Source organism: Ips typographus, linkage group LG2 (genome assembly GCF_016097725.1).
Source record: "Ips typographus isolate SLU linkage group LG2, UJ_Ityp_2.0, whole genome shotgun sequence".
In the NCBI taxonomy this organism is placed as follows: Eukaryota; Metazoa; Arthropoda; class Insecta; order Coleoptera; family Curculionidae; genus Ips; species Ips typographus.
The window spans coordinates 19,277,654-19,301,389 of NC_138423.1; the positions used below are offsets into that span (position 1 = coordinate 19,277,654).

Sequence of the window (23,736 nt, forward strand, 5' to 3'; positions counted from 1 at the left end):
TGTATAAAAAATCTCTATCTATACATATTTGGATCAGGAATGAACCCTTTTTTGGTTTTTCACTCATAACTTGCAATCAACTATACGAAAGAATTAAAAAAACATATTTTTTACTGCATTTGCATACGTTTGTGTATAAAACGAAAACCGCTAACGCCGCCATTAAAAGTGACATTTTAGGCTTTTTAGTATAGAGGGCGGTGCTTTTTGACATTTCAACATTCAACAAGCCATAACAACAATTAATTGTTTGTTTGAATATTTGTCTGTTTATCTTGAATTTAGCGTTGTTTATGCTTTAAAATAAATGTCTTTGTGGTATATTAGAGTTTAGAGTGAAAACTGTGTTGATATTCGGTTTGATGGGCATTTTTAACGTTTACGCAGAACTCTTGTTGGAAGATTTATTAATTTATGGTATATTGTTCAGTTCAGCTTGCTGCTTTTTCTTGACCAATCACAAAAACTACAGTGTTGTGATTTACGCAAATACTGCATATGTGGACTTAATTTGCTATTTAACTATTTAAGGCACTTGATTTAGATATAAAATTTCGAACAAACATTTTCTTCAACCTTGCTACATCATGTGATCCTAAAAGTGCCTGCAGTGTTTAGGTCACGTGCTTTGAGCTGCTGTTGTAAACTACACTAATAAAACATAACACTCAAATTTTTGTATTAAAACTTAATAGAAAAATTTATGCAATATGTATTTATTAAAAATTATCGGAATATTAAACAAATAACTTTAATTTCAGCGAGAATCTCTAAGAGTTCAATTTGCTGCGAGAGGTTTATTAAAAATCAGTCTAAATTGGCGCAAACTGGCTTTTAAATAAAGTTTTCCAGAAAATAAGCAAGGAAACTCGCCTGCTTTGGACTGTAATTAAATTCTTAATTTTCTACGCTCAATTTAACCCAGTTCAGTTTAATATTGCTATTTTCATACTTGGAAAAGTGACTTTTTCTGCTCAACCCTTGGTATTTGCGGCTGGTTTAATTATTGTATTGCTTTGTACGATGATTTACCCTGTCTGAAATTAAAACTCTGATTATTTTTAAGCTCGAACGCACCAAAGCTCCAGGAAATTGAATGGACACGCGTTTAGGGTGTCACGTGCCCGCACAGGTAAAAAATTCAAGGGTTGCCCCCCCTTTTAAGGGTGAGTCATACCCTTACAAGTACAAAATAAAACGCAAACCCCTGTACTTATTTACGATTTGTCTTTAAAATACAAGAAATGATGAGTCGGTCTTTTAGAGGTGAAAATCACGGGGTAAACAAAACAGGACGAAATTACAAGGCCCCAGGAGAGCGTTCAGGCCCGAAAGTTACGTTTATTCCGGAACGGAATATTAAAGAGTCGACTTAAGTGAATTGCATTCGAATTATAGAACGTTTCCGATGCTAATTGTTTCAGTCACGGAAAACTTGCGGAAAAACTGAAACGGCTATGGGCTCTTGAACCGCATACGCTTCTAATAGCCTAGAGTAATCTTAATAATTGATGTTGCGAGAAGTGTATCGCTGTATTTTCTTCATGTCATATTTACTTTGCAAATTATAGGTGAGAGATCTTAAATGTCTCTATTGGTTTAATTAATTCTGCTACTTAAAACGTGTCGATAGGAATATTTGTTTCCATTTTTAGTGTCAGATGTATAGGGATTAGTTAGGAGGGCGTCATTTTGATTATAATGCTAATAGTCTATGCAACATTTGCGTAAATCTCAGTCAAAGTCAAAAAAAGCAGCTTTCAGCTTCCTGCTTTTTCTTGACCAATCAGAAAATTGACCCAATCAGTAGTTTATGTGGTTTTTCACCAAAATCGCAGATAGACTTTTTGTTCCTACAAAGGTCTCAGAAATGAGATATTTGCAAAAGAAAGTTTAGTAGAGGCAAAGTGTACTCTAATCTTTATTTTTTACAAATTTTACCCTTAAGTTACTGAGGTTTTGATACAAAATGAACAACTGGCAACGTTACATTGAAAATGACCAAATTTCAGTTCATAGCTTTAATTTTTTGAAAGTTGATTTGTGTTTATGGATTTTTTTTTTTATTGTCTGGAGAAATTGAATTTTTGGCAACTCAATCTGACCTTGTTGTCCAAAACAGGAAGAAAAGCTCTTTTGACTGCTCTTTTTATAATCAGTGATTTTAGCCTAAATACGGTTTTACTATACATGATTTTTCACTGTTTTTGGCTTTTTTTGATTATACCAGAAAATTTTTTGATATCACTCCAAAAACAATGAAAACAAAAGATACTTAGTAATGACTTTTCAAAAGATATCATCTTTTTAAAACGGTTAAAAACTTGACAACACAATGGAGAAGTTTTTCAAAAATGACTACGTTTTAGTAGTCATTTTTTAATGTATTAATAAAAAACGCTTTCAAATACAGGTATAGAAATTTTAAAATGGGCCTATCCCACATATCATAAAGTTTTGTTTTAATGACTGGAATCGAAAGAATAGGATCAAAAAACTAATTTTTCATATTCTTGAAGAAAAAATTATGGTCGTAAATGTTCCTACATTAATTTGAATTTGTCCATTAAATTTAAAAGATCTGTTTTGGCGCGCATGTGACGTACGTAATTCTGGGCGATTTTATTGGCTGTTGCTCGCCAACTGTTTCACTTCTTGTCGCTGATTGGTTGATAGTGTAGTACGTCATCGGCGGCGGGCGTTTAAAACATGAGATTAATGTAGTTTTTATCATCATTTTTCTTCTATTTAGACTTAATATTTTTGAAAACAAAAAAAATACGGGTATAATATTTTCAATCCGTCTTTGTAGTTATGAAATAAAAAAAAATTGTGGGACAGGCCCGTTATACACATAGGACACCTATGGCTACAAGAGAAACCTGTTGAAAGTCAGTGAGTTAGACAAAGATGATAACACACTTTGTACCTGACATGTGTCAGTCTGCCAAAAGGAATCTGAGATCATGTGGCAGGTCACATGATCACTCCATCAAAAACCCTGATTGGTATCTTGTAACTATCCAATTACGTCACATTTGCCTCGGCAAAGTGACACATGTCACTTATGAAGTTTGTCGTCATCTTAGTCAAGCTCGTATTTTTAATCATTTTTCTCTTCTTATCAATGATTAATTAATCTTATAACTTTGAAATTGTCATATTTGTATAATATTGCTGATCTAGACTCCGAGGGGTAGATCAGCGAGGTAATTTGGTATACACACTGGAGGTAATTCGAGGTATTATTATTGAGTTGAATATAATATAATTTACCAATTTTTCAACATTTAAATTACATTTTAAAGTCACGTGACTGTTTTTGACAGGTGTCAGTTGGCTTGGACAGTGTTGCAAGCTCTAAAATGACATAATCAAAGTCACGTGATGTATTTCTTGCAAATGTAAATTTGCAATACCGAATTTTTATATTTTAAACCACATTTTAAAGGTCACGTGAGTGTTTTTAACAATGTCAACTGGCTTTTAGAGTGTTGCAAGCTCAAAATTGTATTATTAAACGTCACGTAACGTGTATTTTACCATTGCAGCTTTTACGACTGTCTAAATTTAATTTACCAAATGATCAACATTTAAATTACAATTTAAAGTCACGTGACTGTTTTTGATAGGTGTCAGTTAGCTTGGACAGTGTTGCAAGCTCTAAAATGGCATAATGGTCACGTGATGTGTCTCTTGCAATTTTAGATTTTACAACTGTCTAAATTTAATTTATCACATTTTTTAATTTTAAACTACATTTTAAAGGTCACGTGACTAATTTTGACAGATGTCAACTGGCCTTTACAGTGTTGCAAGAACATGCAGAATTGCATTTTCAACGTCACGTAACGTGTATTTTGCAATTTAAGTTTTTCCAACTGGTCTAAATTTAATTTACCATTTTTTAAAGTTTAAACTGCGTTTTGAAGTTCACGTGACTGTTTTTGACAATGTCAACTGGCCTTTACAATGTTGCAAGCTCAAAAATTGAATTATCAAGTCACGTGACCCAGTTCTTACAATTTTACTACTGTCTAAGTTTAAATTACCAATTTTTCAACTGTTTTTTTTTTAAATTATAATTGTCTATATGTGACACGTGCTAACTTGGTTACTATGACAGAAGATTCGTGCAAACGTCAAAATATAACCCGTAATTTCAGGCAACCGTACAAAATGTATTTTTTGTTTGTCAGAATTTGGAAAAACAATCACCTGACCTTAGAAAATCAATTTGAAGCTTTCGGTACAAGGTCAAATCAAGTGTCAAAAATTTGGTAAAATCTTTACGTTGTCACCTAACCTAACCTAAAAAGTGTCACGGGACCTTTAAAAAAAAACAATTTTAAGCATTTGGGACTTTAAAATTTGGAAAAACAGTCACGTAACCTGAGGAAGTCATTTTTTTTGAAAAAAACATTTTTACAATAGTCAAAAGTCATGTACAAATTGTAAAAGCAGACATGCTACTTAATCCAACTTAAAAACACGTCACGTGACCATAAAATTTTTTTATTTCAATGGTGTATTTCCTCAAGATTTATCATTAAATACCAGGGGACTTATAACTAAATTTAAGAATGCCACAAATGTATAAACATTTGAAGGTATCCTGAGGCAGTTTAAATAATTTAAAGGCATTTTGATGTATTCCAAGGCAGTTTGAGGCATTTTAAGTAGTTTTAAGGCATTATCAGATTATCACTATAAGGCATTTCAAGGCATTTTGGTGTACAAAAAATTATCGGCGGTCTACCCCTCGCTCTAGACTGGTAGATTTTTCTTACACTAGCACTTTTCATCTTTTTTTACCTTCTTAAACAGACTGAGACAGCTTAAATATCTGGATTTTAAGTCCAACTAAAGAAAATTGTGATTCAATTTAGTCAAACAATAAGTCATGTTAGCGCACACGCCATTTTGCCAAAATATTAAATCAAACGAGTATCGCCAGAATTGTGAGTCAAACGAGCTCAAAAACTTTGAAAATGGTCGCCGCTTAATTGGTAAAAGAGTAATTTAAGTCTCCTCGACGGGGCCTTATTAGCTGACGTATAAAAACCGGGAAACTTCATTATGAAATTCCTGTTCAACGAGGCGTCATCGAATGGGTGTCCTCCGCTAATGAGTCAAAAGCATTTAATTACCCAAATATTTCCGCTTTCAAGTTTCCAGTTCTAGTACGGTTTAGTAATAGAAATTATCGATGTATTGAAAAATATGATTGGTTGTTGAATTTGCATACAAATCTGGCAATTTTCTTGGCGAGTTACCGCTTCAAGAGGGTGCCTCTGTAATCCCGTCAATTGACCTTAAAATTGATTCACGCGCCCCCTTAATCGGTTGATAGAAAATTTTAAGGGTTTACGCATATAAATTGGTTTTTTAGCAACATTTTTTGATTTTTAAATTACGCTTACATATTAATGTGACTTATTTAAAAAAAATAAATAAAATAATGCTTCAAATAATACAATTTTACTAAAAAGAGTATTATATTCATTAAAAAGTAAAACAAAGGCGCTACAATAAATTCTTAGAAGTGACTATTGAAATAATTGCAGCCGTCGTGTTGCCACCTTAAAATAAATGATTCACAATCTAATACAAAATTAAAACTACCACATTTGGTGACATCCATCACGATATCGATGACATTTTCATGTCCCATATACGATTCAATATTGAACAAATCGACTTCCTACATACTACGATGGCACGAATTAAGGTTTCTATGTCCAGAAAGATCGATCCCTATTAAATATTAACCCACTCCCTTCTAGTTAACTTCTCCACCTCTCTCGTCATATTGAATTAAATCAGGGAGACTCTACGATATGCAACTCGTAAATGTAATATTGAAACGGAGCGCCTAATTTAATTGGTCGACGAATAGGCTAAATACTGTCATAATTTGAATTTCTTAATAATTAACCTCTTCCCTTTTGGAGCCTGTTCCGAGCTCCTGATTAACGCTATTCAAGTAGCAATTCGATTCCTGCACAAACACGAAGCTGGATTTGTTGCAATTTAATCACAAGCAAGCTCAGATTGTCTTAGATCTGTGTTGTTTCTTGTCTGTTACTTGTTGCTACACTTTGACTTTTCGTATCAGGTAAATCATAAAAGCCCCCCCTGGATTCTGGTTTAATTTCCTTAAAGGCAATTCCCGAATTTCCCGGTCGTTGCGTGGCCTATTACCCTGAGAAACCTGATTGGTCTTCCTATATCTCATGCTCGAATAGTTTAAACTGAAAATATATGGCCGTAGCATTTCTACTAAACAAATTAAATGAGTTTCAATGTTTCTCTATCCACCATTAAGTAAACTGTATGTGAATTTAGATTAGTTCAAGTGTAGTACCGTTCCGTTTGCGTTGGTAGAGAAGAGGGTAGAACGAATTAAACTTGGCTTCGTCACAAATCAAACGATCGGATACCGACAAAGCAGCAGATAGTGTCAGATCACTGTTTTATAAGTTTTGTATAAACATTTTCACATATTTACCAAAAGGGCAATCTGTACAGGTGAAAGTTTAGTTAGTTTGAAGTATCTGTAAGAGCTGTTACTTTGATTAATTTAGAAACATGCTATTTAGCTCTAATTGCTTTTCGAAGGTTGCTAAGGTATTACATAGTATATACATATTACATAGTTATACATACATAACTATTACATAGTTAGAAAAATATTAAAAAATATCCATATTATGAAATAAGTGATAAGAAGAACCATTGCAAATCGACGGGATATAGACAAAGATGACGTTAATGATGACGACATATGTGCGTAATGATTTATTTGTATAAAAAAAGAAAAATTATTTTATGTTATTTTAAAGATAAATTATAACGTCTGTTGTGAAGGTTAACTTTATATGGTGTCACTTACCAAAAAAATTTAATTAGAAATCTAATATTCAAGGGTTTCTTAGTGTTTTTTTACAGCTCTAGATATAGTCAGCCAACCAAAAAGTTATCGTAAAATTAGATGAATCTTAATCTCCGTGTTAATAATTAATTAATATGACCCTAAAGTGGAGCAGTGTTTAATAAATTCTGTTCACAGGGGTCGCCACATGTCAACATTTTGTAGTTGTCACTTTTATGATCCTACTGTCATGCACGCTGGTGGGAGTTTTCAATTATGCTTATCAATTTTATGATTTTTGTTTAAGAAACACTAAAATAAATTAAAACATAAGTATATGTGAAAATGGTGAGGTTTTGTTTTTTGTTTATCAATCCCAATCCTCTGACCGGTTTCGCCGTATTACGGCTCATCAGAGAGGCTATAGGGCTTGATAACCAAAGAACAAAACCTTCGTTCCAGTATAGTCAACTGGATGCCAGAAATGATAGTTGTGTGCAGATTTTGGAACGCCATCTGTACTTTCTAACTCATAGAGTTGAGTACAGATGTCACCAGATGTTGCACACAACTATCATAAGTATATGTATTAGTACGTGGGTAAAAAGTAAGTCAAATTTGCTTATACATGGTGTCGTTCCTTTTGACACTTCTTTAGAGCGAGTGAAGTGAATGTGACGTCACGATGACGTGACTTGACAAAAACTTACCTTTACCACCTGTCAAATTACGTAATAGTGATGTCAGATTTGCTTTGTTTGGTCCAGAACTGTGTTTAAGGCGTCAAATACACAAACGCAATCACAGTTAAATTAAAACCTAACGCAGAGTGTCCTTAAATAGACCAGAGGAAACGACCCTTAACCGCAATTGACATCATCATACATGATGAAGAAAAGTCAAATAAATGAACATCAAAAGTATCAATTCAAGCACTGGACTATTTGGAAATTGTAAGATGCCAAGTAGATGTGTACTCTTGGAGGAACCACACTGTAAGTAGTCTTCACAGCTCCATGGAGCCAAATTTGACAGTTGGGACGGTAAGGAACTTTGCTGCGTCACATGCCAGCTGTCATAACTGTCAAAACTCACTCACCATTGACTAAAAATTATAAAATGACAAGTAGATGTATTTCTTGGAAGAACCAGAACGTAAGTAGTTTTTACAGCTCCATAGAGTCAAATTTGACAGTTTTAATGTTAAAGAACAGTTTTATACTTTTCTTACGTCACGTGACAGCTGTCATAATAGCCGAAAACCGTTCGCCAGTGACCTGAAGCTCTAAAATTGGAAATAGTTGCTAATTTGCGGAATTAGACTGAAAGTTGTGTTTAAAGCTCCATGGAGCCAAAATTGACAGTTGGGACGTCAAGGAACATTTTAATACTTTTCTGGAGTCACGTGACAGCTGTCATAACTGTCAAAACTCACTCATCAGTGACCTGAAAGCATAAAATGCCATATAGATGTGTTTCTTTGTGGAATTGCACTGAAGCAGTACTTAAAGCTCCATGGAGCCAAATTTGACAGTTGGGACGTCTAGGAACATTTTAATACTTTGCTGGAGTCTGTGACAGCTGTCATAACTGTCATAATCTACTCACCAGTGACAAAAAAGTATAAAATGTCAAGTAAATATGTTTCTTAGAAGAACCAGAATGTAAGTAGTTTTTACAGCTCCATAGAGTCAAATTTTACAGTTTTAACGTTAAAAAACAGTTTTATACTTTTCTTACGTCACGTGACAGCTGTCATAACTGTCAAAAACCGTTCGCTAGTGATCTAAAACTACAAAATTGGAAATAGTTGCTAATTTGCGGAATTAGACTGGAAGTTGTGTTTAAAGCTCCATGGAGTCAAATTTGACAGTTGGGACGTCAAGGAACATTTTAATATTTTGCTGGAGTCACGTGACAGCTGTCATAACTGTCAAAACTCACTTACCAGTGACTAAAAAGTATAAAATGTCAAGTAGATGTGTTTCTTGAAAGAACCAGAATGTAAGTAGTTTTTACAGCTTCATAGAGTCAAATTTAACAGTCTTAAGTCTAATAGATACTTTGCTTGTTCTGTTCATTATTCTCTTTTGAAGAATTTTGCATGTTAAGTGAAATAGTTTGCTTGTATAATACAGACTATAGTGGACGTTGGTCAATATTTAAATGGCTATTATTACTGACGTGATATGTTTCGTGTTTGGTACAAAACAAAAAGTCAACACATGTCAATAACCCTCGAATCAGATCAGCCACCAGGTGTGTCCCTGTCTGAATCAAAATTGGAAATTGTCTCGAAAACACTTTCTCCAAAAAGTAGAGTAGCAGCTGATCGTTTGCTGAGCCCCTTTCATAAACGAAAACCGAACGTTTACCCTTTGACGAGTCGATCTAATTTCTCTCCCTTAAAAGTAAAGCCGCGCAGCTTGTTGCCGCTTTAAATAAAAGTCCTCGAAACTGCGTCCGAATGACTTGATAAAATTGTATTGGTTTACGAGGGTGTATTAAAGCTATGCATACATTTTCCGCTGGGCTGATGCCTAAAACGCGCAACACCCCCCATTACATTCCTTATCCGAAGTTGCCGTTATTAGCACTTAGCAACGCTGGTATATGTCCGTAAGTGATTGTATATGCAGGACCGGACTGAAGATAAAACCTTATTTACATCGCAAAATTAGGGATGGTGACTTTGTGTTAATTAATCGAGCAAAGTCCACCCCTGGCCACAGGTACAAAAACCAAAAGCGTGATCCCCTCCCTGGTAACTAACAACAAAACGAAAATACGTAATCACGGAACGATTGTGTGTGTGTGTAAATGCGGCGACCAGGTGCGTCTTCTTCGGGGGGCCCCACGCGCCACCCGAACAGCTGCACCAGGGGTCGCACCCCCTTTTTCAAGCACACATGCCGTGACGTATGCGCTCCTATGTGTCACCTCGCGACCGACCATTGTCTGCCTATGTCGAATATGTAAATGCATTTCTTTTGTTGCACGCTTGCGGATTATTTTGGTGATCATAACGGGATGTACAGACCGGATTTGGTTGCATTGATAGCAGTCATTTGTTTAGGGGTAGTTTCAATAAAGATTTAAAAATTCAACTAAAGAAGAATCGATCACTAAAACTATTTATTTAGCAAATGTAATTTGACATTTGAAAAAATTTGGTCACGTGGTTTTACTAATAGAACGAATGTTGAAAATTAATTTGTGTAATTATGAACAAGTTAAAATCTACTGAAAAGGTTAACCTTCTTCGATCGGTTATTAGTTATTTCAATCAGCAGCTTCAATGTCAATTGTCATTAGATGAAATCGGTTGTTCAACAGGAGGAAGAAAATGTGACAGTTACCACGTGACTGCATTCACTTTCGTAGCTGTAGTATCATGTGACTTTTGTCAAACTCAGGCCTGGTTGGTCTAATTAGGAATGTGATAATATTTTTTAGCATGAGTAGGACTGAAAACCATGGAAAATTTGGAGAATTGGAACTACTACATTTCAAAAATCATCATTACTTATGTTCGAATGTACATATTTTCAAAGCTAAATTGTAACTTATAAGGTGGTTTTACACAAGGATATTAAACAGTACAGGATTGCTCGATCGGCCGATTTTGTTTCCCGGCGGCGAATGAATTCTGACGTCACAGTGGGCCTTCGGGTGCACAATACGCTAAATATTCGCCCGAGATGCTATGTACGAGATCATGTTCGTGAATGATCGACTGCAATCGCGCATCGCGCAAACGCGAGAGACCCATGGTGACGTAAAAATCGTCACCGGCCCGAGCCGATACCGGCAAGATTGCGCTTATGGGATTAAGCACTCCTGTACTGTTTACCGTCCTTGGGTTTTACACTGAAGCAACTGTGATCAATTTTGTCGCATGCGCGCAATGAAATTGTCCGTCATTTGACAGCTTGCGGCACAATTTGTCAGTTGCAACAGGTCGCAAGCGTCTATATCACAAATGGGTTCAGTAGAGCGAAGCAGCATGCGATATATTGACTTGGAACATGGAGAAAATCCCTAATTTAGTTGAAAAATATTACCTTAAAAATCTTATTTTGTGGGATGTAAGTAACTCAAACTATAACACAGAGTAATTGTATTACAGTATACACCATACATTCAAGATAATAAAAATAGCTAAAAGTGTGGGGAAATATATTTCGGAAAACTGGAAAGTATTGAAAGTGAAAATGGTATGAACTACTTTTCATAGATACAGAAAATAGAAGTGGATCTGACTATTCACGACTGGTCAAAACTGAAATATGAAAGTTATCCGGGCTTATAAGCCAATGGAATGGTCCAATGGAATTTCTTCCTAAGAAGAAAGGAAGGAAGAAATTCCATTGGACCATACGGCTTATAAGCCCGGATAACTTTCATATTTCAGAAATGGATCTTCTCCATAACAGAATAGACTAATTATACGTCCTTTTTTTGTTTTTTTTTGTCCACGAGGAAAAAGATCAGTGGAAAGAAGACAAAACTCCTGGCTGAAAGACTTAAGAAGATGGTTTGGATGTACCTCAATTGACATCTTCGCGGATTAAGAAGAAGAAGACGTCCTTTTTTAGTTTTTAAAGTTGATGGCAAAAAATGATTATCATCTGAGGACAATAATTCAAATTGAAAACTGAAGAAATTTCGTTCAATACAGTTGCTTTGTAGCAAACAAGGTTGCCATAGTTGCTTCAATGTAAAACTGCCTTTAAATGTCACAGTTAAATCCCAACTTAACCTAAGCTAGAATTAAAACAACGTTGGTGCAATCGTTCATTAGACACCTGTACATACAATATTCATTCTGACCTAGTGACGACTAGTGTGACGTCACAAAAAACTCAGGTGTCCAAAAACCTCTTAAAACAGGTCTTACAGATAAGGAAAAGGGGGCCTAGGGTAAGGCGGTGACGTAATTTCATTCAAGAAGTTCGTGCGTAACTTGAGTCGTAACACTTAAGGGGCCCGAGCTTTTGTCGAAGTATTAATGCAGATTCTGTAGGACCTGCTGGATTGTATACACAGTGAGATCAAATAAAATTACGATAGTTTGAATTTTTGACACTCAAGTTCATGCAAAACAAAATTTTTGTAGAATAATATAACATTGTCTCAGTTTTTTTTTTTTAAATCCAAAAAATGATTTGATTAATCAGTTATTAAATCTGATCGTGATCATGTGATCATTAGGCGAGCGATTGAATCAACAACGATCCGTAACGGTCGCAACGGCAGTAAACAATTATTTAGACGGATTCCCAAGCAGATGGCCCCCGTTTACACCCTCGGTAAATTAAATATCGGGGGAGTTTTGATAGAAGCCCTCCGGGATTTTTTATGCCTTTTAATTGCGTATAGGAACTGGCGGTCGTAAACGGGAACATTTTCCTGGCTGGATGGGCCGGCCGCCTAATTTAATCGGTTTCCGTTATAGTTTTTCCAATTTCGCGTCGATTTATTATTATGCTTTATCACTTCCTGGCCCGATGGCTGATATATCGCGTATTGTCGTGTTTGGGGCTGATTTTGTTTGTATTACGTTAATTTTTAACGTTTTTTTTTCATCAGACTACTGAATATCATAAAGTAATTTCGTGTTTTCTTATTAAAACTTTGAATAAATGGTGTGAAACGAATGCAAAATCGTTCATTATTGAGTCTATAGCCGTTTTCTTTTGATTTGGAATTTCGAATCCAAACGCGTCATGATCCAAAGGTCACGTGATCTTCGTGAGATTTTGTAATCGTGATGGCATGTGAATTTAAAAATTCGTAAATAACATACGTCAATGACGTCAAATTTTCATCTCGCTCAGTTCACATGTAATAGAAAAGGAACGACAATTATTACGCCACTCTGCTACTCTAGCACTGGGACGGACTCTAGAGTCTAATCTAGAAAGCCTAGAAGGTGCTTGTCAAAAATTCCAATATGGCGGAAAGAGTGGTGACAGTTTGCGTTTGTTTGTATTGCGAAAATTGTGTTTTTTGGGGATTAGATGAATTTTTACGGTTTAAAATCAAAAACTTGAAGTTATTTACGTAAGTCATTTTTGTTTGCTGCCGTTCATAAGTTTTTCAAGCCACATTGTAACAGCAATTCAGGAAAAATCCCAACCGTGTCAGTTTTTTCAAAAAACCGTATCTAACTCAACAGTGGTGGAACACTTTGAAGTGGGATGATTTTACTCCAACACTATACTGAGTGGTAGGTACAAGTGCTTTCTAGTACAGTAAACTTATTAGGTACTTGTTACATGCACAGGTATGTAAGTTACATATTAAGCATCCTTCATTGTGCAGAGCAACAAAAATAATTTTGAATGAATGTTCTTGGTACTAACATAAGAACAATTTACCAATTTTGCTTACCTAGTTTCAAGGAATTACAGATTTTCTTACACTGAACAGTGTTTAAACTAGTTGTGTGTTGTACTTTCCAGGACAAATGTTCTAACCAATTTGATTAGGCTGGACTTGATTGTGTATAAAAAGCTCTATCTAACACATATCTGGATCAGGAATGAACCTTTCTTTGATTTTTCACTCACAACTTGCAATCAACTACACGAAATAATAAAAAAATACATATTTCTTACTGCATCTGCATACGTTTGTGCATAAAACGAAAACCGTCATTAAAAGTGACATTTTAGGCTTTCTAGTATAGAGGGCGGTGAGTGTGAGACAGAAATTGAAATGTGACATATAGAAAGCAAACGTCACATTCAAAACATCTGTCAAATAACCTTGCTACGTCATCTTATGGTTGTGGTTACATATAACTTACCACCATAATCTATCAAATTATTTAAAATCAAAATAAAATGTTTTCCTTCTGTCTCTTTATTAATTCTACCGCAAATCTCAGACAGAGTTAAACAGGTGTCACAAACAGCAGAAACAGGTGTTAAAGTCTAATAAGACGTTTCAAGACAGGTCGGGAATCTTTTGAATTTACCGGGTGGCACAAAAGGACCCCCGTTTTCCTTTGTGCTGTCTTTAAGCCGTCTTTGGATTACAGACCACCTGGGCGGTTTTCACACTCGACAAGTGTTATTGTTAAAAGTTAAGATGTTTTACTGACGTCATTAACACGTTTCGGATTTGTCGCAAAAATTAATAAACCCTGTTCTGACGCTGAGGCAATTGAGATACCCGAGTGTTCCATTAACATTCCTTTTGTCCGTATATAACACCCCGTAACGATTGGAATGTGATTGGCAATTTACGAAACATTCCATATCACTGAAATATGAACCAATCCGCATTTTTGCCAATATTGTCATTAACAGCTGTAACGTTTGGTCATTTTAATACACTATTTTATAGGGTTGATAATTTTGTTCCACATTTATAGTAGCAAGAAATTCCATATAGCAAAATGACATTCAAACATGTAATTACCGAGTTTAAACGGACTCACCACGTTTTTAGAAGTAAATCACTCATACAGCAAATTAACATTAAATTCGTTACTTGTTTGTAATATTCAATAAGGTATAATATCGATTATCATAAATTCTTAGTTATAAAGGAAAATCCTTACACTTTCCTTATTACTTTGAAGTGAATCTCGACCTTACTGAAAACTTGTTTTTATTTAATCTGGGACTTGGAGAAAAATATAATAATTAAAAAATGTCTGCACTTATTATTGTCACAAAAAAGTCTTCATAGTTATTTTACGATTTTATGGTTTCTTTTAGTCAATTGGTTTAGCCCTTTACTTTGACATCTAATACTGGCCAATTATTTGTTACGTTTTTTTATGTGTGACTCATTTATTACAAAAAATAATTCTTTGATTAATGTGTGATTTGAAAATTGTTAATTTACTTGTATTCTTTTAGGGAAGAAAATCAGAATTGCCACAAAAACATCCATTTATCAAGTTGTAATATTTTCAGACGGGTAAGCTGGAGATATTTTTACGGCTTTATTCATAAAAAAAAACGGTTTAGGTAAATATAAGGCAATAGCCGGGTGCCCTTGATTTCCAGGGGGTGCAAGGCAAAAAGAGGGAGGAGGTGAACGCGTGCCTGACACCCTTTACCTTTCACCCTGCAAAGGAACAACAAAGGGACCGACAGCTGCAACCAAAAACCCGTCGGCCACCAAGACCAGGCAATGAGTATTGATTTTAGGGTACCAATTTTTTTTAAATAATTGTATATAATCTTTAAAATACGACCCATAAAGTTAACCATACTGAATTTGGTGAGCCCTTAAAGATTGCCATACACCCCTTAAACCAAACCGGAAGTGGTTATCGCCTCGAAACGAATTGGCAAGTGCGTCGTCAAGGTTTAACGAGCTTATTATTAAAACGCATAACAATGTCGATGCGGGTTTGTTCAAGAACTTTTTTCCACACATTTATTGTGTCGTGGACTAATTACGCTTTTGATAGCAACAGGCGGGCTTTTGATAAGGTTTCAAGGTTTATTTAAAACGAAAAGTGGCGGATGTTTACTTCCATCCAAGTTTTCAGTCAAATAACTCAAGTCTACATGTGCAGCATTTGTTGTGTTCGGTTATTCCTCGTAAGCAGACTAAAATGTGACAATTGTCACGTGACACTCCGTTGTGTACGATTAGCGTAATCATGTGATAGCCGAACTTAGTTTTTGTATTTACGAAACTAAAATGATGACGTCAATTGTGTTAATAGAAATGATAACTCTCATATGACAGCAATGATAGACAATTCAAAATAACCTGAACCCAATGGTCCTACTGATACAAAACAACTGGAGACAATGACAAAAAAAATAAAAATAAAAGTGACCAGAAAATACTAAATTAATAAAGTATTTTTTTGATTAACTATTATTCATTTAAATGTTGCTCGTATGAATTTACCATAAACCTCCATTTGCACCATCAAACTTCAAGTCCAGCTTAAGTTAAGCGTGGTCCAGACTGTGACTCTATACAACTGTTTTCTACACAGTCTGAACCACACTTAACTTAAGCTTGGCTTGACACAGACAGATAAATTAAGTTGTCTTTATGTTGTTGTTATCCTACATTTTTAAATTTTCGATGAAAGGATAATCAAAAATATGGTTAATAGTGGTAAAAACGCTATTTAGTTTAATTATCCACGGTTTAGACTTAGACAGATTTTATTGACCTTATCTGTCTGTGTCAATTCAAGTATATTACATATGTCACATGTCTTAATAGACATTATTATTTACCTAGGTCAATAATATTTCCTTTTTGTTAGGTTTGTGCCAGACTAGAAGTAGAAATTATAGACTCTATTTTTGACCTAGGTCAACAATGACCATTAAGGCTAAGAAAATTAATTTCTCATGTTACTAATCGGTCAAAAATGGTATGTTTAACATGTTAGTAGTGGAAAAACAATATTTGTGCTACGTTATGAATAAAAATGTTTGATCCATTTTTTGTTTTCGGTTTTTAGTGAAAGTCTGTATCTTTTTTGAAGATATTTTCAACTAAAACTGTTTTTTTTTTTTACGTAACGTGTGTTACAGAACAAACATGTAGACCAATCTATTAGGGTAAGCAGTTTTAAACAAAAAATTTAGTTTTTTTGTGCATTTAATCTTTTCCATCATTTTCTCAGGTTTAAGATGAAGCAATACGAAAAACAAAACACTTCTCCACACCCAAAAAGTCTTCGGCTGCCTATTGTAGGGAGCGTCGGGACGCCAGCATCACCAAAATCCGTTACACCAGGTTTCATACCAATAAAGAACCAGTGCGAACAACGGACCAATAACAGGGTGGCGATTCGCCCCACCCCGCGCTTGTGCTTTAGATTTTTGGGGGCGGGATGCGACCCTATTGGGGCCCCGTTAAAACCCTAAGAACTCTATACCAGCGGCACCGTCGAAACGTTGGCCAGTCGGTCGTGGAATTCGGTGAGGGATGCCTCGAGTGAGTTATCCTCACCATGAGATGGAATTCGCCACGTTCAGGTATGATCCAGTGATTTATGTCAGACGTTTCGGTAATGCGTGAGTGACAGGAGCCGTCTTCAGGGCCGTTCGTTTGTTGTCTAAGATGGTCACAGTTATGGTGCGAAAAGGAATTTACGGCCCTGAAGATGGTTTGTACTTGAAACGTCGGTTTTGATTAAAGGTGAATTATTGTATGTAGTTTACTACCTAAATTGTGATTTTTAGCTTTTTATTTTTTTTTAAATACTTTATTTTATTACTACAAAATTGGAACTTAAAGAAAAAGGGTAAATGTAGTGAGACATTTTCGGTTTGAATTTAAACTTTTTAAGGATCTTGCATTTCTTCAATTATTGTCAGAAATCACATTTATTGTCTTATACTATTAGTTGTAAATGCCCTAGGTATTGGTTACTAAATTTAATAGATAGAAAAGTAAGGGTCATCATGAATAGGAAAAAAAATTGGAAAATTTATTTTGTACCATTAGGAAGAAAAAACTTTTTGGGTTTACTGATAATTGCAAATTTTGCAATGCATATGGGCGATAATTTCAAAAAAAAAGCTTGGTCTTCTTCTCCACCGAAACATTTTTCCAGATCGCCGCACCTCTATCCGCAACCTACGCTCCTGCAACGATTGAGCCTAGACCTGGACACTAATTTCCTGCAATTCCAGCATTACGTCAGGTACCAAGAACCCCTGGAACTGACCACTGCCAGCCCACTCGATTTGAGCTTGAAAACCAGCCAGGTTCCCATTACGCCCCCTTGCACACCGTCCCCAAAGATCAAAAGCCCCACACCTGAAGTACCAAGTAAGAAAGCTAAGGTAATTTGACTGGTGTCTCTTTTCAACTGAGCGCATGTGAATTTAGATTGTACTATTAAATTAGTTTTAGATTATTAAAAAAATACTTTTTTCTGTTGCCTTCCTGACAATTAACAACCTATATTACTCCATGAATTTGGTGAATAAAATAAAATAACTAAGTTTTGTTTGCAGCTCAGTTCACCGACTCCAAAAAAAAGTAAAGCCACCAGGAAGCTCAACTTCGACGAGGATAACAGTTCACCAGTCTCGGGGACTATCATCAGGGAGTTAAGACCAGATGAACACTTGGTGGTCCGCAAAGGTTAGTTATAGTTTTTTTTATCAATTCCACTTTTAGATTAAATCAGGTTAGATTATAGATATACAGGGTGATTGTTGACGACTATATTTTACTCAATTATTTATATCAATTTTGATCAGTTTGTACAGTGCGTACAAAATTGACGTAGGCCAACAAATTGTCCATAAAAACCAGACCAGACAAAATTTATATTTTCACATTTTTTTATTTTCTTTCTTACGGTAAAACCCATTACTCCACTGATCTGTTTCAAAGAAATTTTGACTATAACGATGTTTGATTTTTATTGGTCGGGCCAGCAAACAGAGTGGACATTTCAGCAACAACTGGACATGTTCTGGACATCCTATAGCTGGGTTGTTTGGCTGTTTTTCCAGTAAATAAATTACGATTGCGTGATTTCACACACGTCATCTTGATCGTATCGAAAATTTGACAGCATTGACAACTGTCAGATAAACCACTGAACATTTTGTAATACAAAGAAAAGGTCAGCACTAGATTTGTTTCTTTAAAACTAAAACTTTTTTAACTACTACAGTTGGTAAGATGATAATGTAGAGAATCAAATTTGGGACACTCTGCACATTTAACAAGAATTGTCCATTGGAAATTAGTAGGGTTATAAAAGAAAACCATTGAGACAAAAACTGCAAATGTGTCACTCTACCAGAACGTAGATATGTGATGTTATTAGATAGGTCACATGACCACTTTATCAGATACTCTGGTTGATATCTTGTGACCCACTTTCAAATTACGTTACCATGAAGCCTGTTCGCAGAGGCAATCCCTGATTGGTTTCCAACTCAGAAACAGTAAATGTCAAGTTTCATTGGTTGAATGCTCACGTGACTATGACGTTTTTTGACTTGTGGCCAATGGATGCATCTATTTCTCTGATTACTAGTTGGAGATTCCCTCTGGGAACTTATTAATTTTGGAGATATTGTTACATAATTTTTAATTCAGATTTTTGTATTCAGGTGACATCGACCCCGCTTTTAACGTGGTAGAAGTCACCGAAGAAGCCAAAGCTGAATTGGCCAAAATCGAAAACCATATCGGCGACTACGTCTGTAGATTGTGTAAGGAACTGTACGAGGACGCTTTCGGATTGGCTCAGCATCGGTAAGTTGAACTTTTTTGATTCAAAAGGGTCGAAGAAAGTGCAAAGTTAAGGTCGGTCGCACTTGACCGTGCGAGAAATTGATTCGAAACGATATAGCGGGGCGGGAACGATTAGTCACGGCCGGTGACACGCGATATCCACGTGTAAATATCAGCGGCACGTGCGGACAGGTGGTCCCGCATGGTACCCACGTGAATTCGAACCAAACGGTGTGACCGATTACTTAATGGTGACTATCATTTTCATGAAATAATGAGCAACAATTATTGTTAGTGGTTATACAACATAATCATAGAAAAACACACACAAATTTAGTAAAATTTCTTAGTTTGCTCTTTGTTGCTTCACTGTTTAAATTGTACTTTGACTAAAGAAAATCTGGCAAACACAGAATCACTCAACCCCCTTTTGCATTCAAAAGTTTAGTTTCTATTGACCTGTTTTATACTAGTTACGTAATTCGTATAGATATAATGACCATTTTATAAAAAAACATATTATCAAGCTTATAACTTAATACTGTACTAAAATTTTAAATTAATTTGATTATTTTTTGTCTATAAAGCTACCCTGTGTTAATTAGGAGTTTTCATAAAACACTGTGTACTGCTTTACGTTGTTCGTGTTGTTGTTGTTGTTAATTGCAAAAGTCATTTGAAATTAAGACCAATTTGCAAAAATAGAAGAATTTTAATTAAATTTTGAAGTACCTAAATGGAATATTATGTTCATAATTTGTAAATGTATGATGGTCATGTTATTATAACTTTAAAATTTAGAATTTGCCATTTATACTTATTTCTAAGTGTAATAATTTAGCAAAATATGAATTCTTTGACATAAAATATTTTAACAAAATGTTTGATTATTCCTGAGTGAAAAATCAAAGGTTGACAGTTATCACGTGATTTAATTACTTCCATGAAATACAATGCCACGTGACATCTTGTTTTAAGGATGAATCAGTGACGTACGGTTTATCTTATTTTGCATTGCTTTCATATTTAGGAGTTTTTTTACATACAACATTTTGTTACAGGTGTTCTAGAATAGTTCATGTGGAATACCGTTGCCCGGAATGCGATAAAGTGTTCAACTGTCCCGCCAACTTGGCTTCGCATCGAAGATGGCACAAACCGCGGCCCATTAAAGACCCCAAGCCTGAAGAGGGCGTAGTCAGCGAGACGGAATCGGGGGAGCAGTTTCCCTGCTCCGAGTGCGGAAAACGTTTTCGAAGGGTAAATGTTCTCCAGGTGACTTTTGCATTTCCGCTAAACTGTAATGTCTTTTCAGATAGCCTACCTTCGTAAGCATCAAACGTTACATCAAATGGACTGACAACGGCTTGTGCCCGTGAGGCCGATACCGCGTCTTCCACCAAGCTTATGGCGACCGCCTCCTCTGCCCCCTGCCTGCGGGGGCGGCCTCCTGTCCTCTCAAAGGTATTTTCCTACGTTAGCGTGGATGGATTTCACCGGTGTCAATTGTAAATAGACTTTTTTTTATGTAAATATGCTCCTAGTAAGTTAAAGACTGATTTACGCAGGGTTAGTTTAGACTGCCATTGAAATTTTCTAGTCTTTGTTCTAGTCAACTATTACCGTACTTAATTTTCAAATTTTATCAGCCTACAAAGTAAGGTTAAGATAAACGAAAATGTTTATTTATTTCTCTAACAACTTTTTATTATCATTCAATGGGGTCCGTAAACCTTAGGGGAATTTAAGGTTTTAAATAGAAACTTTTTAAAATTTATGCATTAAAACAAGCTATTAGTAACTCTATCGCTAGTAACTCTATAAAAATGATTCCCTGTGACGTAGTAAGAGACATTTCAATTTTATAACGTACAAAAGGTCATGTGACATTTTCTACCTTTTTACAATTTTTTTTTAAAGTTTAACGTCACGTGACTTTTAACCATATTCTTTTATTTTGTTTTGGAACACCTGACTTTTCGGATTTTCCAATGTCACGTGATATTTTCCCCCATTTTGCAAATTTGTCACAGCATCTCACGATAAACAGAAGAGAGATAGGGCACATGTCTCTTTCTACGTCACAGATATATGGTGTACCAAATAAGTATGGTTTTTACTGTTTTTTTCGCATTAAAATGTTGTATTTTTAAAAAAGAAAAATAGGTGTAACATTTTTTTGCGTACTTCTTTTCGGTTTACAACCCCAAAGTTTACATCAATTTAAAATGTAAAATATTGAGTTGTCAGATATATTGAATATTAATTTACAAATATAATTATTATTGTACCGTGTCCCAAAATGTCAATTTAGGTTAGGTTAGGTTACCACCAACAGTTTCTAGTCTTTATTCTAGTCATTTTAGTTTCGTCTGTCAGTAATGATAATTTCTCAATTTTCTAGTCACTTTTAATTTTTTCCAACATTGCCGAACTGCTTTTATTAGAAATAAGTACAAATTTTTCTAGTCAAGTCTAAGTCAAGATTGAAGATAAAAAAATCTTCTTCTAGTCATTTTATTTACGTTATTCTAGTCAAAATATTTTAGTCATTTACTGTATTCTAGTCTTTTATACTGTTCTAGTCCATGCTTAACATTCCATATAAGGTGTACATAAAAAAGTTTAGTTCAGCCACAAGATCGATCTCACTTTTAGTATTACTTTGCTCAGAAAATTGTATATTATATTATTATTTTAATGATTTATTTTAAGTTACTTTTCTGCAAATATCATCAATCAGTTCCTATAAAAATTTAGTAATTAGATTTCCCCTTAAAAACTCAAAAAGGTGGGTAAAAAGTGCGGGCAGGGAGAATAGTTTGCAATAAGCTCAAAGCGGCAACACTCGCACTATAAAATTATAAACCAATTGAATTTGTATGTGAATCATTTTGCCATAAATGGACAAATGTTAAATGTATAGATGCATTTTATTATTGTGATATTAGAGTTTAAGTTTTAAAATAGGGGAGTAGTGCCAGTAGAAATGTATCCTAAATTACCATAGTTTCTAGTCAGTATAATTTTATAATTTAGAGTAAATTATATAAGTGTAAAAATTAGCAAAAGAACCACGAGTGTGAATCTAGTCAAATCAGCATATGCCAAATATGTCGTGTAGAATTAAGTTTATGACACTGTGTACATTTATAAACTGTAATTATGTATGTATAAACTTAGAATTTACTGTTTAAAGCACTTTATATAGTATATTGAGCTGTTTCTTTACAAGTACTTATCGGTTTAATAGTTTCTTATAAGCACATTAATTTTTTTATTTCTGCACATCTCTATAGGTATTAAAACTTAAAAATCACGTAACCAGAACTACTTGTGTAAAATATTTCAATCAATTATTATTCCAATAAATTATACCAAACATTAGCCATTTTTATTGCCACACCATCAAAAGGTATAATCATAACTCGTAATGCAATACTGTAGGTAAATACCATTGTTTTTCTGTACTTGGGGGTATTGCACGGTCGTAGCTTAAGCCAAGCTTAAGTTAAGCGTAGTTCAGACTGTTACTTTTGTAATTCATTCTGTCAAGTTCAAAACCACACTCAACTTAAATTCATCTTAAAATATGACTGTCATAAGAAAACTCAATGCTCAATACTGTAGAATATGTTAGTTTGATAACATTGCAAGGACACTTTTAAACCAAATTTTGTCAGTTAGGCAACATTGCAAACAGTCTTCGATCTAAATTAGGAGAGTTTGTTAATTTGGCAACATTGCAAGGCAAACACACTTCAAAGAAATTAGTTGAACTTGTCAGTTTGGACAGATTGGAAACACTCTTCAAACCAAAATTGTAGAATTTGTCAGTTTGATATCATTGCATATACTCTTCAGACCAAATTAGTAAAATTAGTCAGTTTGGCAACATTGCAAACACTCTTTGATCTTAATTAGTAGAATTTGTCAGTTTGACAACATTGCAACTAAATTCCGAGTTTGAAGTCGCAATTTAACTAATTTCAGAGTTCGAAGCCGGAATTTACTTAATTTCCGAGTTTGAAGTCGAAATTTAAGAAAAATAACGTCTGTGGCCCTTCTACGCCTTCGTACAATACAGAGTCATTTTGATTATTTTTGTAACCATATCAGCCAAAGTTAAAGATCTCTCTAAAATTAGAGTTTAATTTTACCAAATTGTCATTAATCTATTGGAATAAAACTGTGAAAATTAATAACAAATAAATTTACGTTGTTACATACGTAGACAGATAAATCGGCCGATGCACGTCATTGACGTTTAACGCGCCACGTTGCCAGATGTTTAGTTTTTTCATTAAAACCCAAACTTTACAAAAATGTTGTTTCTATTTACTTCTTATTTAGAAGTTGACGCAGTGATTTAACAGAGAATTTTGAATAACAATATTAGTCAATATTGAGGTTTTTTTTGTCTCTCTGTAAGCAGTTTTTAGTCAAGTCATCAACAATAAAAAAACAGCAAACGGTCAACTAGCAATCTGGCAACAACGCACACAACTCGTTAAACGTCGAGATCAAGAAGGTCACGTTTGTATCAGCAGTTAATAAACGCGTGTGAGAAAGAGGGCGCTACAGGTCACAACTAATCGCTAAGCAATACGAATGCATCCTCAAAACGTCAAACTCACTAATGACGTGCATCGCTC

At 34.8% G+C, this 23,736-nt stretch overlaps 1 protein-coding gene and 1 long non-coding RNA gene across 2 annotated transcripts in view; both read left to right on the forward strand.

The window, feature by feature from the left end:
• Positions 1-23,736, forward strand: part of LOC145724875 (uncharacterized) — a 103,694-nt gene that overhangs the window by 11,789 nt on the left and 68,169 nt on the right. The window lies entirely within an intron of this gene.
• On the forward strand, positions 16,078-23,050 carry LOC145725021 (insulinoma-associated protein 1a-like). The gene is made up of 6 exons (XM_081973539.1): positions 16,078-16,854; positions 17,436-17,667; positions 17,842-17,971; positions 18,958-19,102; positions 20,143-20,341; positions 20,397-23,050. The coding sequence occupies exons 1-6, from the start codon at positions 16,805-16,807 to the stop codon at positions 20,439-20,441; spliced, it is 801 nt and encodes a 266-aa protein (XP_081829665.1). The 5' UTR covers positions 16,078-16,804; the 3' UTR covers positions 20,442-23,050.

Bases quoted from the DNA above. Each gene is read 5' to 3' on its own strand.
- LOC145725021 (XM_081973539.1), top strand. From the start codon at position 16,805: ATGCCTCGAGTGAGTTATCCTCACCATGAGATGGAATTCGCCACGTTC. The intron at 17,972-18,957 runs GTTAGTTATAGT...TTTTGTATTCAG, and splicing joins ACACTTGGTGGTCCGCAAAG to GTGACATCGACCCCGCTTTT. The intron at 20,342-20,396 runs GTAAATGTTCTC...ATGTCTTTTCAG, and splicing joins GCGGAAAACGTTTTCGAAGG to ATAGCCTACCTTCGTAAGCA.